The sequence below is a fragment of the Podarcis vaucheri genome, assembly GCF_965113315.1.
Source record: "Podarcis vaucheri genome assembly, chromosome: 9".
Lineage (NCBI taxonomy): Eukaryota > Metazoa > Chordata > Lepidosauria > Squamata > Lacertidae > Podarcis > Podarcis vaucheri.
In genome coordinates this window covers 41,748,191-41,766,635 of record NC_138767.1, presented here as the reverse complement: position 1 = coordinate 41,766,635, position 18,445 = coordinate 41,748,191, and the positions used below count along the sequence as shown (strand labels likewise).

The window sequence follows — 18,445 nt, the reverse complement described above, 5'->3', positions numbered from 1 at the left end:
ATCACCCATACCTATACTTATGGGGGGGGGGACATTTGGAGCTTTTCAATACTCCACAGACAATATTAAGAACAGTATTGCCTTGTGCAATGGTGCATATTGTAGGATGTCTCTTCCCAACACAAACAAGCTAAATCATCCACCATGAATAACACACACCCTTCAAAATATAAAACCAATATGAATTTTGTGATTTTCTGCAGCAGCTACAAAGTGTATTTGGGACTGGTACTTAGAAAGCAGCTCCTACCTTGACATTCTTTTTTGGATAAAGAAAGAAAAATGGTTTCAGAACTGGCGATCTGGAAAAGAAGCCACACACAAAAAAGGCAAATTAAGTACAGATGCCAAAAGAACACCTTTCAGTAGGTTTTTAAATGGTTCCTGAATACATCTCAACATCAACTATGGTCTTTAGACATTCAGTACATCTATTTAATTCAGGGGCGGTCCTTCATGACCACTGGCCATGATGGCTGGGGCTGATGTCAGTTGGGGTGCAAGACCTGTCTTTTAATTATTGGCAACACAGGATAATTTAAAACCATGCAGTGCAGTATCGCTGATAATCTGCTTCTGAGCTACTTTGTTACGACTGGAAATTTTCTAGAAATATAATGACCAATAAATATTTTCACTGTAGGCAAAGCCCTCCAAAACACAGCAGTCAGCACATTCCTGAGACTGACTAGAATATTTTAGGATTCTCAACTAAGGGAGTATATAATTTGGCTGTCTATAAAACATAAAGTTAGCTAATCAATATGCTAAGTAACTGACAGTTAAGAAATGCACAAATTCCCTAACGGTTAAAAATAAAAGTATATATTCTTATAACCCCCTCTTAAAAACTTACACTTTTGGACGTCCTCCAACTATTGCAGTGAGACCAGGTGCTAAAAATGAAATATATTTTAAAGTTAAGATTCTAAAGATGATTAACAGAAAATCTGGGTTGAACCATTTTATTTATCGAGATTTGGTTTTTCTCCAAAGCCCCCTCAGACAATGAGATAAAGTTTTAGGATGATGAGGACTTTTGCCTAAACATGAGACACTTAAAATCACTCCAATTCCTAATTAGACCCTGGAGAATTATAGGGCAGGAACAGGAGGATAAATGGAGTTTCAATAGGGGGAGGTCGGGAAAATCTGAAGGAAATAAAATGATTATCCTTCTGCTAGAAGACGTACAACAGAAGCTATGAAGATGGTGGGAGTTTGCAACTAAATCTAGGAATCTGAGTGAGTGAGTTTTCCACTGATAAAGTATTCAGGATGCCTGTTTTAAGTAACTATACAGCTGTCCCCTTTACAAGAGCTTTAGCTGATGGGTGTAAATAAAATTAAATCAGGGTGCTGAACTAAAATGGGTCTAATCTAATACAACGCAAAATACTTTTTTAAAAAATGCAGTTCAACTGTAACACCAACGCAAGTTAGAAAGCGGAATACATTTTCAGCTTTTATAGTGCCCTTCTTTTTCTATCGTAATACAGTAGTACCTCGGGTTAAGTACTTAATTCGTTCCGGAGGTCCGTTCTTAACCTGAGACTGTTCTTAACCTGAAGCACCACTTTAGCTAATGGGGCCTCCCACTGCTGCTGCGCCGCCGGAGCACGATATCTGTTCTCATCCTGAAGAAAAGTTCTTAACCCGAGGTACTATTTCTGGGTTAGCAGAGCCTGTAACCTGAAGCGTATGTAACCTGAAGCATATGTAACCTGAGGTACCACTGTATCCACAAGTATTAGGATGAGCTAGAGCCTGGAACTAAATCAGGTTCAAGATTTTAGAAAGAATATTATTTTCGCTTCTCTAGCGTCCAGCCACAGCACTTATTACCAACTTGAACTTTTCAAACTCTAAAACAACAAGCATCTGAAATCAAGTGTCCTATAGTCATTATAATATTGCACACCATATACAAATAACTTTGCTTACAGAGGCCAATTAAAATTGCTATATCCATTTCCTCTCAACCCAAAGAGATAAGATATCTTTCAGGATTATGTATTCAAACATAAATGAGGGCTGGCCAAGTTAATCTGTTAAACCTAGAAGCAACTTCCAACACACTTGTCATCAGTCATAATATTTACATATACCCAGGCACTTTAAAATCTCAAGCTGCATTAAGCAGCTGTCATCGTGGTGTCAAGCTCCGGTCACTTAAGATGTGAAATAAGGGTCAGCACATTAGTTTTGTAGTTAGGAAGCTGCCTCAGAAAATTAAAAATGTGAACGTTCCTTGCTGATGCTGTTGAAAACTCCGAACATCAGTTTTGTTGTAGTTATCTCAATAAGAAAATCAGAATGAGGGGCCAGTACGGGAATTTGGGTGACTTTAATACACGTTTCGAATCTGCATCCACTACCCCACCTCTGCCTTAGCCACACCCAATTAGATTACAGCTGTACACTCCATATGGGTCTGTCCTTGAGAAGTGTTCGGAAATTGCACTGATCGTAATGGCATGTTTTCAGAGCATATGACAGGTTTTATTGTCTTAGCTCTGAACAGTCAATGCAGTTTCATGCATGGGAGGGACTTAAGAAACTTAAGACTTAAGCCCATAAGAAACAGGGGCAATGCCATGCTATCAAATGGTCTAGCTCAGTGGTTTTCAACCAGCATGCCATGACACCCTGGAATAGTGGTCAGGTGTGCCGTGGGTGGCACTGGCCTCCATTCTTCCTTCTCTCCATCCTCTGATGCCCTCTCACATCTCCACCTCCAGAGGCCTGCGCAGCTGTTTGCTGCAGCGGCCCTGGCTACAAGCTCCCAGGCGAATGAATGGTGGCTCTGGGGCCAGCCAGCAGGTGCTGGTTGCCAAGAGCTGAGTAAGCAAGCTAGTGGGCGAGGATTCCTGAGGAGAGGTTGTACATATGTGTAAATAAACCACATATCATAAAGACACCACAGTCTCTGCTGTGCTTCATATCTAAAAGCAAACACAAACCCTGGGTAAACACCTGGAACCCCTGAATTTTCGAACCGCTCAGAAATTGGGGTGTCATCCAACAGTGCTTTTGACTTTCACTATTAATTAAAGACTGTTTTTATTTACATTCACAAATGTTTTGAGGAATGGGCTTTTACTGCACAATGGGTTTTTTTTGCAAATATGCTGTAAAAGGAAATACATTTTAAAGGTAAAAAAAAAATCCTTCCTGAAAGCAAATCTGATCAATAACAAGTGTCAAGATGGTTACATGTATCTCATCTTAGCAATATTTAATATCATATAGATAAGTGCTACTTTACTTTGCTCTGTTTGGTAGAACATAAATTTACCGCCAGTTACAGACTGTGACCATACACTGACCCTGCTTCTGTAAACAGAGGTTTAAATCAACAGTGTATTTATTCTGTCTCCAGGCCACTGCAGAAGCAATAAATGAACAGCTTATTCACATGGACCACATGGTTAATGTACTCCTAACATCCCAAGCAATGCAATTACTTAACTACAAAGGGAACTTAGTGCAAATGAATACCTTAAAAGCTGGTCTGTATTAAGGAAGGACCTTGCTCAGGAATTCAGAGTACCTTGCACATGATGTCATTGTAACATCACATGACTGACGTGGGCAGCCCTGCCCACCAACCAAATTTGGCCTTAAAGGCTGTCTGGGGAAGTCAAAATGGTTCCCCACTCCTGTTCTAGACTAACTAAAAACCAAAGAAGTGCTCATTTTTGGTCAAATGACAACCAATTTTATACAGTTTAATAACCAAGTTTGGTTATAAACCACAACAGCAGAAAAACAACCAGATACCGAGAGAGAAAAGATTCAAAATTTACCCATTCCTGTTCCAGCTGGAGCAATTTCTCTGGAAAAGATTTCCACTGCCTTTTTCTGCTTATGAAGTACTGCAAGCCAAATAACAACTTCCCGGGGACCCTGTTTTCAGATATTAGAAAAGAGAAAGGTAACAATTATAAACCACATTGAAAGACTAACAATTCTATGGTAAAGAAAACCTCCACAGAATTTAGAAGCGGAAGCGTAAATCAAAAGACACAACTCCTACTGCAAATGGTTTGAAATTTAACTTTGAAGTTTCTGTTTATTTCCATAATTTATTAAAAATACCAAAGGTGCACGTGAAATTAAGACAATAGCTTTAGTTTTCAGCAGACAAAACATATATAGCATATATAGCAAATAATTGTACAATGCTGAGCATTAAAAATGTGACTGACACATTTTAACTTGCAAGCAAGCCTTCTAAGAATAGTCCAAAGTTTAGAACATTTCCCTAGTATAAACTTCCCTAGTAAAAAACTGCTGTTCTTGTCAGTAGCAGGGTCAGTGTGCTAACTTTCAAATGGCACCGTTCAGAGTCTGGATGATATGTTCTGTACAGAAGCAAATTTGATCGTGAGAACATTATATTTTGCAACAGAAAGCACAATATCAAGAGACATATTTTCTTGCAGGAACAGAATGTTGTATTTCTAAAAAAAGAGATATTCCATACATGACTTTTTAAATTAAATTTTAAATAAATTGGAATAATTCCAGCCATGTGTACAGATTTAGATACTGAAAACAGCCTGGACTAGAGGGACAAGTATTGACAGTTTAAAGCAGGGGTGTCAAACTCAAATTTATCGGGGGCCGCATCAGCAGTTTGGTCACCCTCAAAGGGCCGGTTGTATCTGTAGGACTTTACATGAATGCATGTAAAGTGGAGGTTTCCTGTGTAGAACGGCCGCCGCTGCTAGAGGGCAGACGTTCTCTGGCTTTTAGGCTGCCGCACATGCGCTGAAGAGGCGGCTTTCTTGTGTCAAAAAAAAAAAAAAAAGCGAGAATAAAAGGTCAAGGCTGGCGGCCGGCGGTGGCTACACGGGCCACATGACGAGGTCTGGCGGGCCGGATTCGGCCCACGGGCCTTGTGTTTGACACCCGTGGTTTAAAGGTTGCATGAAGCTTCATACTTACTTGGAAGGGGATCCTACTGAGATAAGTTATTTTAAACATTTTTATCCCGCTCCTACCACAACAAGAGGGGGTTTACAAACAAAATATATAAAATATAAATAGCAACCATAAATTATCAGTAATAATACCACCTAATAAATCCAGTAACTAAACCCAGTAGCACTACAGCATCCTTGCCCACCAAAGGCCTGGCTTCAGAATGCCTCCTAAATCACTGTAAAAGGGCATTAATGACCTGCCTTGTCCTGTAACAGAGCCTCAGTTTTATGAAGAGAAAACCCAGCTCCTTCCCATTTTCAGCCTGATCATTCTAAATAATGCCATTCTGAGCAGTAGCTGAATAATGGTATTTATGAAAACTACCTCAGTTATTTTCAAATTGATAATATATATGAATATTCATGGCAACTAGGAACTTCTCCTTAACACAAATGGTAACTTTTACCAAAAAAAATCACAATTGCACAGTGAAGCAATATTTGGGGGAAGCATTGGCAATGTCCCCTTTACAATAATGCCCCCCTCCAATCCCACAGCTGCAATTAATTTACGGAAAAGAAGAGACATAGCTGCTCACTAAGCAATATGTATTTTAATTCTTAGCCTCCATTCCTTCCCAATCAGTGAATGAATATAAACAGGAAGAAAGTGATAAGACTGGTAAAATGCATGAGAGGAACGATCTTCTTCTCAATCTGGTGTTCTCTGTTTCTATTCATCTTCCCACCTAGGCACCGAAACCAGAACACAAAAACAAAAATATCCTCTGCAAATAACGTCATACGCTCCATTTCATTCTCCTTTCCTTCAGGGCTAAGTAAACGATAAAACGGTGAAAATGAAGAGTAAACGGAAATGCAAAGGGAAAGAAATACTTCTCTTGGCTGCACAATCAAGAAAAGTGCTTGTGAGTCCACCTTCTCACTTACATCGTCTGTGCTCCTTTTGGCGTGCGGTCCGTACGTTTCCTCAGAACCTAAAATCTGTAGGTTAATTTTGCTGTAGTCCTCATATCCCAGCTGATCAAACATCATGCATGTCCTGAAACAGGTCAAATATATTCAATAGGCTGCTGCTAAAGAAACTTTTGCAACACCTAAGGTTTGTTTGTAGAACGCAAGTCCCGTTTGCAGACTCTCTCTGGACATGTGGTTGGCCAGTGTGATCTACTAGGTATACCTTTGGCATGATCTAGCAGGGATTTACTTATGATCCCCATTCTGAGATTCAAACTCTACATGGGGCAACAGTAGACAAAGTCTTCTAATGGGTTTTCTGCCTTTGTGTGTGAAGTGGATGCAGATGTGAGTGTGTTATACGCAAGTGACATATACGTATATTTTTCCACCCCTGCCCACTTGTGGCTTACCTCTGGCTTAGCCAGTGATTTTTCTCTTCAACTGAGCTCTGGCACCAGCTCAGCTGGGAGAAAAGCTCTTGGGATGTTTTGGCCCACCCCCACCCCCCATTCACGTGCCCTTTAAATTGTATCCTCGTCCCCACTTTATACCAGCAGGTCACAACAGTGTTTAAAGATGCAACTCTACCACCTTCACATGGGGTTTGGGTCAGAGAGCAAAGCTTCCTATTGGGCAAGTGTTAGCATAGCTATAAGCTCAGAAACCGGTGAAAGATGGGAGCCTCTCTTCCCGCACCCCCCAAAAAAACTCTGCACTCTGATTATCATAGCTCTCATAATAAGAAAATGTAGAAGAATCAAGAAAATCCCAAATCCTCATAAATGAAGTTAAGTCTGAAACATTTTTCAAAGAATGTATTTGAATTTCTCCCCAAGCTATTCTACTCATTCCTGGTACGAATGAGTGTGGAAATCAAATTATCTCTTGCCCCAGCCAATCTTTTTTCAAGGGAAATGCCATTTAGCTTCCCACAGCAGCAGTACCTGTTTATCTACTTGCACTGATGTGCTTTCGAACTGCTAGGTTGGCAGGAGCTGGGACTGAGCAATGGGAGCTCACTCCGTCACGGGGATTTGAACCACCGACCTTTCGATCGGCAAGGCTAAGAGGCTCAGCGGTTTAGACCACAGCACCACCTGCGTCCCTCTTCTGGAAACACACTTTCTCATTTGACAGTACTCATATACAGTGGTACCTTGGGTTACAGACGCTTCAGGTTACAGACTCCGCTAACCCAGAAATAGTACCTCCAGTTAAGAACTTCGCTTCAGGATGAGAACAGAAATCATGCGGTGGTGGCACGGTGGCCCCATTAGCTAAAGGGGTACCTCAGGTTAAGAACAGTTTCGGGTTAAGAACGGACCTCCAGAACGAATTAAATTCTTAACCCGAGGTACCACTGTATTGCAATAGGCAACTCCAGGCTTAATTTGCAAATATGGCCACAGGCAGTAATGCTTCTGAATGTCAGCTGCTTGAAACTGCAGGAGGGGAGATCCCTCTTATGCTTGGGTCCTTCCTGAAGGTTTCCTGCAGGCATCTGGGGGGCCATTGTTAAAACAGGATGCTGGACTGGATAGGCCATTGGTCTAATCCAGCAGCTTCTTCTTAGGTTCTTATACATAATGAACGCCTGATAATACGCTGTTGGAAATATTAAGTGTATATTACATTGCTCTTAATTTAAGATAGTGACATTTTAAGTTGCAGACCAAATGACATGGCTACTTTTTACCAACGGGGAACTGTGAGATGATTATACAATTAGGGGACCTGTTCTGCAGTAAATTCCAACCTTTCCAAAATACTTTCAGCAGTTCTTCTTGCTTTTTCTATTGCCTTTGGTCCTCCTACTGGGCAGCAAGCAGTAGCTCTGAATCCATCAAGGTACGTAGCATTTACCTGGAAAAACAGAAAAGATGTGAATAAATTATTAATGGTTCATTCTCATTATTCATTCTCATATTTTGTTTAAAATGGAAGAGCTATCCTTGCAGCAACTAGGAGTATCACAAAAGAACAAAGCTGTATAGTTTATGCAAAGGGTTTACTGAATGAAGAGTGCTCATAGCTGATAGCTGAAGCAAGTGGCATTAGAAAACTGGATTGTATTCATTATATTTGCGATTAAGATCTGCGCTCAAAACACTCAGGGCAATTGTTATTCAAATAAACCCTTTGACAGTGCCTGTGGCTTTGTTCGTCTGTGACCACTCTTCAGTTTCATTAGCTATGCAGACTAATGTTTAACCATCTATTTAAAAGAATCCTTTACTCTTATTTAATCATAGTCAGATAATTAGAGAGGGATGGATTAAAGTTCTGTCTCATTTTAGAAATAAATTAAGATAATAGAGGATGATTGTGATTTTCAAATACTGTGAGAAGTTGGAAGATAAATCTTTATACTTGCTAAATAGTGTATCTGTGGTAAAGGACTAGCAAGAAAATGTTTTAATATGTATACATTTAAATGTGCAAATTTCTGTTAGATACAGAAAGAGACAGTGGTATAGTACAAAAACCCCCACTGAACCAATGCAAGATAAAGTAAATTCAAATCTCAGCCTAGAAATGGTTATGTGAGATGCCAGCAGACAAGTCACCCTCTTCAAACCCCCAGATTCAATGCACAGAACACTACACAAATTTGCATCTGCACTATCCAAAAGTTTTAAAACAAAATTTCTGTTCATATGGTCTTTCAGACTCCTTTTTCTGAACAACATGTTCAAACAGTTTGGATAGTTTAATTTCAGACTGTTTACCACAGAAAGGGCTGCAAAACCTTCTAAAACTAAATACATAAAGTGAAAATAAATAAATGCTATGCAAAACAGACTTGCCAGGAATTTCTTGAAAGACTCATCACTTCAGTTCAATGACGTTTGCAAAGTGTCTATATTCTTTTCATTAGACATAGGAAAACACATGTTTCACACCATGGCAATACTATCTTTTCTTCAGGCTTATACTACCGTTATCATTATTGAAACAATAATTAGAACCTTGTAAAATGCTGATGGAGGCAATCCTTTTGCTCCCTGAACTTTCACTGCACCACCTTCAATACCTGAAAAAGGATATTGAAAAGATTGGAATTACTTATAACCAAACCATTATTAATAAGCATTTATGAGCTACTGCACTCCAAAATGTATAGGACTGACAACAACACTATTAAATGAAGACAAAATCAGAACTGTCAAAATATGTTTCCCTGGATACATGTAAAAGCAATGGCTTCAAAATGAAATTAGACCAGTGCGTGGCAGAAAAGTATTTCAGTGGATTTTAGCCACAACAGATAAATGGAACTGTGCAGTTGAGAAGTGGAATTCCTCTGAACATCTGTTGCTGGGGTGGGGACAGGTGTTGTGTCCAGGCTGCATTCAATGGTGTCACCCAGGTGGCAGAAAGATTTCTGGCAACAGAACAGGAAATAAATTCTCGTCTTTTCCAGTCGCCTGCGCCACCTCTCAATCTGCTATGATGGTTCCCCCAAAATGCTCTGAAGCAGACTTTGGAGAGGGAAAGGTAGCACAGGGGAAAGGGAATTGCTGGAAATGGCTTCCCTCTCCATTCTGCAGGCAGAGACCCTGCTGTCAGCTGAGCAGTACTGTTGGATACAACCTCAAGACAGCAGACCCTGCTGAACGAATTAGGCTGTGAGAGTGTAGGTACCTTGCACTAGTAGAGCTTCAGTTTGAATAATATGTTCATGCCCAATCATCAGGGATCCCTGCTTGCCCTGGACAACAGTCTACCCAATTCAGCAGATCTTCCAACCTTCAACAGAGCATATCTGAGGGGCTTGGAGGCAGGAGCAGGCAAGCCAGCTACAGTGATGCCCCGCAATACGAATGCCTCGCAAGACGAAAAACTCGCTAGACGAAAGGGTTTTGCGGTTTTTGAGCTGCTTCGCAAGACGAATTTCCCTATGGGCTTGCTTTGCAAGACGAAAACGTCTTGCGTTTTTTGCAAGTTTGTTTCCTTTTTCTTAACACCGTTAATACAGTTGTGATTTGACTTCGAGGAGCAACTCATAGAACGCGGTGTGGTAGCCTTTTTTGAGGTTTTTGGTGATTTTTGAAGCTTTTCCAAAACTTTTCCGACACCGTGCTTCGCAAGACGAAAAATTCGCTAGACGAAAAAACTCGCGGAACGAATTAATTTCGTCTTGCGAGGCACCACTGTATAGCCATTTAATTTAAACTAGTTCACTATCTAGTAAAAGACAGGCATTTTTTGCCCACAAAATGGTTAATCGTTATATTATCACAGCTACCCAAAGATGGCTCAGCCTGCAAACAGGATCAGCCAGGATCATGCTGATATTTTGTACTCAGGACAATTCTTCTGGATGACTGTTTCCAGGTGCTGAGGAGGAATTTTAACCAGCGGTGGGAAACCTGTGCTCCTCCATATGTTGTTAGACTCCAGCTCCTAACAGTCACAGCCAGCAGGGCCAATGGGGTCAGGGATGATGTGACTGGGGAGTCCAGCAACATCTGGAATGGTACAACAGGTCCCCCACCCCTGATTTCAACCCTGTTGTCGCCATCACAGTATATCAGATTGGTTTATTTATATCTAGCCATCAGACCATCACAAAGCAAGCGTTTAGCAAACGTAATTCCATATTTGTATAAAAGTCACATGCATTAACATAAATAAATAGAGGCAGACCTAAATAAAACTATATACAATATAAAATGAAAAGTTCTGAACCTCCAGGACAAATCACAGCAGTCCCCCCCCTTTTTTTAAAAAAAACCTCTCTTTTAACACAGATCAAAATTAAGAAAATCTAAACAAATCTGAATAAAATTATATAAAACCTAAATAAAAGATAAGAACAAATGTATGGCATGGTGTTGGTATTGCTACACTAAAATCTGCTTCAGCAGAATTACCACTGGTGTTCTAGTACATGATCCTCCCATTTTATTTGCTCCAGTTCCCCTTCACAAAATCACATAATTGTAGAATTTGAATTGATGCCAATGATCATCTAGTCTAACCCCTGCAATTCAGGAATCTTTTTGCCCAACTTGGGGCTCAAACCCACAACCCCGAGATGAAGATTTTCATGCTCTACGAACTGAGCTATCGCAGGTTCTAACCAGGGAGGTTTAAACTGATAAAGAGAGATGATAGTTACAACAATAACTGTGTAAATTATTCCACAGCTAAAACAAAACAAGCTCTGGAGAAACAAGCCATAGTTTGTTTGCCTGCCTGCGAAATGATTTAGTTTGTGGAACACACTGTGCTAAAAACAAGCCATGGCTTAGTGTTATGTTCAACTGCAGCCTAGAATGTATGATGCACTCCTTAGTAATAATGAGTATAAACAACGTCTTTGAAAACAGCTCAGCAAAGAAATCTTATCTGACTGAATGGTTGGCCCACCTAGTCATGTATCTAACTGACTCACTCACTCTGGGTTTGTCAGTGTTTGTAAAAAAAGAAAAAAAGGAAAAGGGTTCTGACCTCCCTTTGTCTCCTCAGCCTGGTCCTCAGACCCTTGTCGGCATAAAAGAGTCCACAAGAATATCCTTGCAGAGTGCTTTCTGCTTTTATTCTTAAAAGTCTTTGTGCAAAAGCGACTGACCAACTGTACACACCAACACTACCAGCTTTCACTAACCAACCAACCAAGCAACCAACCCCAACCACCAAACTAACATTTCTCACTCTATATATACAACCTGGTGCAGGCCGCTGACTCATGCTGACCCAGCTTTATTCGCATTAAAGAAACAGCGGTCATTTTAGCTGTGACAGGGTTTCCATGTCGGACATGTCAGGCCTTGATGCTTGCAAGTATATCAATGATTGATGATTGAACACAGGACGATTTTAAAGCCTGGGCGGGATGATATGGGAGTAGACAGTCCCCTGAAGCAACTAGGCCTTGAGCAATTTAGGAAATTAAAGATGAGCATGCTAAATTGAACCTGGAAACACACAGGTAGCTAAAGTAACTGGAATAATAAGTCCCAGTTATCAGACTTATGTTCTGAATGCCATTTTCAGTCCTACGGATGAAGTTTCCAAGCTGTTTGTGAAGGCAGCTCCACACAGAAAGCACTGGAATACTTTAGCTCTGAAATAACTAGAGTCAAGACCATTTTGTCTTAACTGAGGCCAAGTCCGTCTTTTCTTAAAAGAGGCTTCAGCTGGAGAATCACCAAAGTCGATAGGCTTGACTTGTACACAGAGGAGGTCATGGTTTTCTCCTCCATCTCAGCAGAGCTAAATGGCAGACTACTCTACTGATTTCAGTGGTGCAGGACTTCAAACTATTTCAAAGAATCATAGAATTGTAGAGTTGGAAGGGACCCCAAGGGTTGTCCAGTCCAACCCCCTGCAATATAGGAATATGCAGCTGTCTCGTACGGAGATTGAACCTGCAACCTTGGTGTTATCAGGCCACACTCTTATCAACTGAGCATGTGATTAGTACATGAACGAACAGATCTATGCAATAATATTAAATATTTTTCTTCATAAATAACCCATCACTAAAAGAACATCGTAAGCCAAATGCTACCAGGACAATGCAATTTATCATTACTTTTGAAATGGCTTTACTCCTTATAATGTTCTTAAATCTAAACAAACATAACTTCCTGCCACTTGATTCATTATAGCTCATGAGTTCTGTTAGAACTTTTATAATAAGAAAAATACATTTTAAAATCACAAAATTAGCAGAGCTCTTACACCAATTATGTTTTTTAAAACCCTTCATATTCCCCACTGAAATAATAAAAAGAGCATCTCTAGTTCAACCAACTAGTTTATCTAATCCTGCCATACAAAATATTTAGTAAAGTAAACAATTAAAGTAGATAGGCCTGGAGTCCTTTTTCTGGTGTACGTGTCAAAACAATTATATCTAAAGATATTTGAGAAATCTGCCTATTTCCCATCTGTTATATTTCTACTAGAATAACTGAAAGTTCATGTGAAAGTTCATTTGGAGTTCAAATGTGTCATGTTGGGCCATTTACAAACTAAAAGTTCATTTGAAGGTTAGGTGTATTTTTAATTATTTTTTAAAAGGGTTCCTTTAAGCTTAGAGCTATAGCTTTTTTGATTCCAATGTTTGTGAAGCTTCATGTATCTGTTTTAGGGGTTTTTTTTGTTTATCAAATATATATGTGTGTGCACAATCTTTCTAGATTAATATTGCATTGTATTTTCATTGTATAATTTCATTAAAAATTCCTTAACACTAACGGCATGACGCTATACATTTTTACTTGTTTGGCAGTAAGCCCTATTGAGTTCATGGATCTTAAAGGTAAAGGTAAAGGACACCTGGCAGTTTAGTCCAGTCGCAAACGACTCTGGGGTTGCGCCGCTCATCTCGCTTTATTGGCCGAGGGAGCCAGCGTACAGCTTCCAGGTCATGTGGCCAGCATGACTAAGCCGCTTCTGATGACACCAGAGCAGCACACGGAAACACCGTTTACCTTCCCACCGGAGCGGTACCTATTTATCTACTTGCACTTTGAGGTGCTTTCGAACTGCTAGGTGGGCAGGAGCAGGGACCGAGCAACGGGAGCTCACCCTGCTGTGGGGATTCGAACCGCCGACCTTCTGATTGGCAAGCCCAAGAGGCTCTGTGGTTTAGACCACAGCGCCACCCGCATGGATATTACTGTAGTCTAAAACAAAGAGCAAAAACGAATGAGGATACAAAAGTAATGATGTATTTTCCTATTCTCCACAGTCACAAATCCTTGACCTCGTAACCAAGGATGCCAATTTTTCTAAGTAGGAAGGAGATCTCATTTATTTCGAAGGAACTAAGTTTGAGTAAAACTCTGAGAATGCCCCTTTCCTGAGTCCCGGGTGGGAGTGGTCAGAATTCTTTCCTTTGCTTACTTATCAACAGTGATTAAATTCCTTAGCAAAGGTGCTGCTTGCCCAGTGCCGAAGCCTTACAGTACTGTACCTCCACGGTTTGCTTTCTAACTTTCTATAGAAATATCCAATTGACCCACTTAAAATTGAAAACTAAGTCTAGGGTCCATGGCCCAGTGCAAATGTACTTCTCTGCTACCAGCCCTGTACTTAAATTAGATTAATTTAGATTTCCATGAGCCTGGAATTTAGAACCTAGGAATGTGGTACATTTCTCCACATAGCCATGTGCAAGTAGCCACATACAAGTTTAACTCTGGTCTTTGATAGGGATCAGCTCCCCCTGGCACTTCTTGGTTCCTCGGCTTCATGGCACACAGCTCCATCTTTGGTCACACCAGGGGTTGTCAACCTGGTCACTACTGCCCACTAATGGGTGTTTCAGGATTCTAGGTGGGTGGCAGGGGGTACAACAGCACAAGCTGAATCCTTCCATTGGGCACGGGTGGGCAGTAAAGAAATTTTACCATCAAGAAAGATGCATTAGTGGGCAGTTGGGATAAAAAGGTTGACTACCCCTGGGTCACACTGTTCTTGCTATGATTCCTTATCCTTTCTACCTGTTTCTTCAACCCATAATCCTGTGTTTATGCATGTCTGCCCACACCCTCTGCAGACACTAACCTGGGATTTCAGCAAGGGAAACTTGAGAGAAGTCACATGTGACATCTGGCAGGAGATATTCCTTAGGATTACCAATTTCATATACCAACTGTTCTGCCACCGTGCCAAAAGACAAGAGGCCTCCTGTGTTAGGTGGTTTGGATACAATAAAACTTCCATCAGAAGAACATTCTACTATGGGAAAACCGATGTTATGCCTAAAGGGTTGAAAACATTGAATACTTTATTGATTCGGAAAATATATAAGCATCCAAATAACAGGCAATACATGGCAATGGTTAGGGGGGCACAAAAATATATCTACTTCCAAAACATATACCAAGAGCTTTAAAGGGTATAGAACACACACACAGTTTTCAAAGCTCTTGAAGAGTCAAATGACCAGCTGCATTATGGTAAATAAGGAAAAATAACTGGGGAATTAAATGTTTGTGCCCCAAAATCAGAGATGGGGACAAATAAACAGAAGGCAAGCTAAAAAATTAAAACTTAAGAACTTTGAGAAAATTAAAGGCAGATTGACAGGCTGGCTACAATACTATCAATTGCATGAGGTTTTTAGGCGAGATAAAAAGAAAGGCTTTGCAACAGAATTTTTGAGATTTGAAAAGGAGGTGATCTATAATGAGGAGAAAATGCTTTCAAAATTGTACAAAATTCTGCTAGATTGGTCAGTAAAGGAAGAGGAGGTTAAGTGAATCATGATAAAATGGGCTATGGATATAGGTCATAACATCCAACTTTCAGCATGGGAAAAATCTCAAATTCATGGCATGCTACACTCTTAAAGAAAATTATATGCAGATTTTTTACCATGGTATTTAATACCCAAAAAATTGACGATGATGTATAAATATAACTCAAATCTGTGTTGGAAGTTTAATAAAGCAGTAGGAACAATATATCATGAATGGTGGAGATGTTAAAAAATGGGATAATTCTGGGATATAATTTATAGTGAGTTAAAAAATATGTTTAAATTACACTGGTCAACAACAAATTTGTTGTCTGCGTTTTTTCAGTTAATTTGGGATAAATCTGATGTGCTGAATCCAAAAATCACTTTGGTTTTGCTCAATCAGGTCAAGTTTTTGAGCTATGGCCACATGTCTTTTTTTACGTTTTTGTTCACATGTACGCTTGTGTGGAGCATTTTAGAAGAAGTTGGTGGGGGTAAAATGCCATGTCGAATAATTGTTTTGATTGGAAATTATTATTTTAATGACAAGAAGTATTCATGTCCGATAGTTCTGGGTGATTATGTCGAAAAGGGATCAGTCTGAAGTCATAAAACCTCGAAATCTTCCATAAATTGTAAGCGTGCTTACCACGCTTATTTTGGTATTAAACTTGGTGACCAGGATAAAGCTTGGGCACCACACATGGTGTGCAAGGCATGCACCGAGACTCTACGTGGGTGGACCAATGGCAAGAGGAGTCTGAACTTTGGAATTCCCATGGTTTGGAGGGAGCCGACAAACCATGTCACTGACTGCTACTTCTGCGCTGTTGATGTGACTGGGATCAACAGAAAGAACCGGAGCAGCCTCAAGTATCCTGATCTTCAATCAGCATGTCATCCTGTAGCTCGTTGTGGTGAAATTCCAGTGCCTATCTTCGGAGAACTTCCTGACATTAGTGACGAAGATGCCTCCAGTGTTGAAGGACATGAAGAAGAAGAAGTGGTTCTTGAAGATGATGCTCCACATCCATTTTCCCAAAAGGAGTTGAATGATCTAGTTCGCGACCTCAGCTTGTCAAAGGACTATGCCGAACTGTTGGCATCCAGATTGAAGGAAAAAACCTCCTCTCTGACAGTGCTCACATCAGCTTCTTCTGCAACAGGCATCAAGAGTACCTCCATTTTTTCTCGGAAGAGAAGCACCTGGTGTACTGTGCAGATATTGCGCAGCTTCGGCTCAAGCTTGGAGTGCCACAGTGCGAACCCAAAGATTGGAGACTGTTCATTGACAGCAGTAAGCGATCACTGAAATGTGTTCTGCTACACAACGGCAACCAGTTTGCCTCTATACCCCTGGCTCACTCGACTACACTGAAGGAGAACTATGAAGCGGTGAAGTATGTGCTGGAGAAAATTGGTTATGATCAGCATAAGTGGTTTATTTGTGTTGACCTGAAGATGGTGAACTTTTTGTTGGGACAACAGTCTGGCTTCACCAAGTACCCATGTTTTCTGTGCATGTGGGATAGTAGTGACCGTGCTCAGCATTACACGAAGAAGGACTGGCCTGTGCAGGAGGAATTGGTGCCTTGCAAAGAAAGGAACGTCATCAACGACCCTCTGGTGGACAGAGACAGAATACTCTTCCCACCGCTGCACATCAAGCTCGGCTTAATCAAGCAGTTCACCAAGGCTCTGGACAAGGATGGTGACTGCTTCACTTACTTGTGCCAGGCTTTTCCAGGATTGACCATGGAGAAGTTAAAAGCTGGCATCTTTGACGGTCCTCAGATCCGTCAGCTCATCAGAGTTCCAGAGTTCGGAAACTCAATGAACTAAGTGGAACTGGAAGCGTGGAAGGCATTTGTTCTGGTAGTGAAGAACTTTCTTGGCAACAGTAAGGCCAGAAACTACGCTGAACTTGTCAACAACATGCTGACTGCTTTCAGAAACCTGGGCTGCAACATGAGCATCAAGATGCACTACCTATTTTCACATATGGACCGGTTTCCTGAGAACCTGGGTTCAATGAGTGACGAGCAGGGGGAGAGATTCCATCAGGACATGAAAGAGATGGAGACCAGGTCTCAGGGTCGCTGGGACGCAGTCATGATGGCTGACTACTGTTGGACTCTGAAGAGAGACTCTGAAGAGAGACCTCCCTGCCGCTGAGCATTCCAGGAGTTCCAAGAAACGGAAGTTCAAGCCCTGAAGTTTGAAAAATGGTGAAGCAACATGCAATTTACGTGTACTTACCTTTATCAATGCCCACCATTCAGTTTACAGTAATCGATGTTTCTATCAGGCAATCAATATATGTTGTTGGAAAAACATTTTTTTCTCTTAAAAACATATTTAGGATGATGTGTTGACAAAAATCAGCTGATAATGCCACAAAAATGTAATCGATTTTGTCACAAGATCTGATTTTTTTTCAAATCAACATAGCACAAAAACCCGACCTGATGGAGAGAAATGGATGCCATTTCCTGATTCAGCAGTGCAAAAATACCCTAAATCAATTGTAGAAATCTAGACAACATTCAAAAAGTAAAAAATTGTTGCCCAGTGTTATCATTTCCCAAAAAGCCAGAAGCTTTCTTTTTAGGAATCATGGGGAATGAGATCCCCAAAGATCTGAAGAAGTTGTTCATGAAACCACGGCAGCGAAAGTATTGTTAGCACAAAACTGGAAAGGAGACCAAATTCAAATGAAGAGAACTGGTAAGTGAAGTTGCTGGAATACGCAGAGATGGACAAGCTGACAGGGTAGTTAAGAGACCAAGAGTACCAAAAATTCAACAACAATTGTAGTAAATTAAAAAAAATCTGGGAGATTACTGTGGTGATTAAATTTTTTTAACTGGGCTAGAATGACTCTTGTAAAGATAACTAGTAGAAACAGCAGGAATGATGGTAAATAGAATATTAGATACAATTGGAAAGGCATATAACATAGAATTCCATTGACCCAAGTAAGAGGTGGAAGGAAGTCCGGTGCAAACAAAATAACAGCAAAATAAGTAGATAAGTAACATAATATTTATTTTCTCTTTAGTTTATGCATAAATGTTAAACATTGGAATGTTCATTGTGCCCAATTGTTTATTGTGAATATTGACGTGTAGGAAAAGGATGGCTGTAAACTAACTGAAAAACCAATAAAGATGTCTATGGGAAAAAAGAAAAAAGAAGGCAAGCTAAAAAAAGGGATGACAGTGTGGAGAACAGAACACTCTGTATTCAATGGTTCTAAAGAATCTGTGGTAGGTTGGAGCTAACTAGGTTACAGTGAGGCATAGAATGCATAGTATAATTAAAACGG

At 40.4% G+C, this 18,445-nt stretch overlaps 1 protein-coding gene across 1 annotated transcript in view; it reads right to left on the bottom strand.

Moving 5' to 3' along the window:
* The window catches only part of LOC309540647 (uncharacterized protein), a 45,350-nt gene that overhangs the window by 16,582 nt on the left and 10,323 nt on the right, over positions 1–18,445 (bottom strand). The window contains exons 9-15 of the mRNA XM_082237665.1: positions 14,439–14,635; positions 8,882–8,946; positions 7,669–7,775; positions 5,883–5,994; positions 3,810–3,909; positions 857–896; positions 251–302 (exon numbers count right to left, since the gene is read on the bottom strand). Coding sequence (XP_082093791.1) covers positions 251–302; positions 857–896; positions 3,810–3,909; positions 5,883–5,994; positions 7,669–7,775; positions 8,882–8,946; positions 14,439–14,635 — 673 coding nt within the window. The remainder of the gene's footprint in view (positions 1–250; positions 303–856; positions 897–3,809; positions 3,910–5,882; positions 5,995–7,668; positions 7,776–8,881; positions 8,947–14,438; positions 14,636–18,445) is intronic.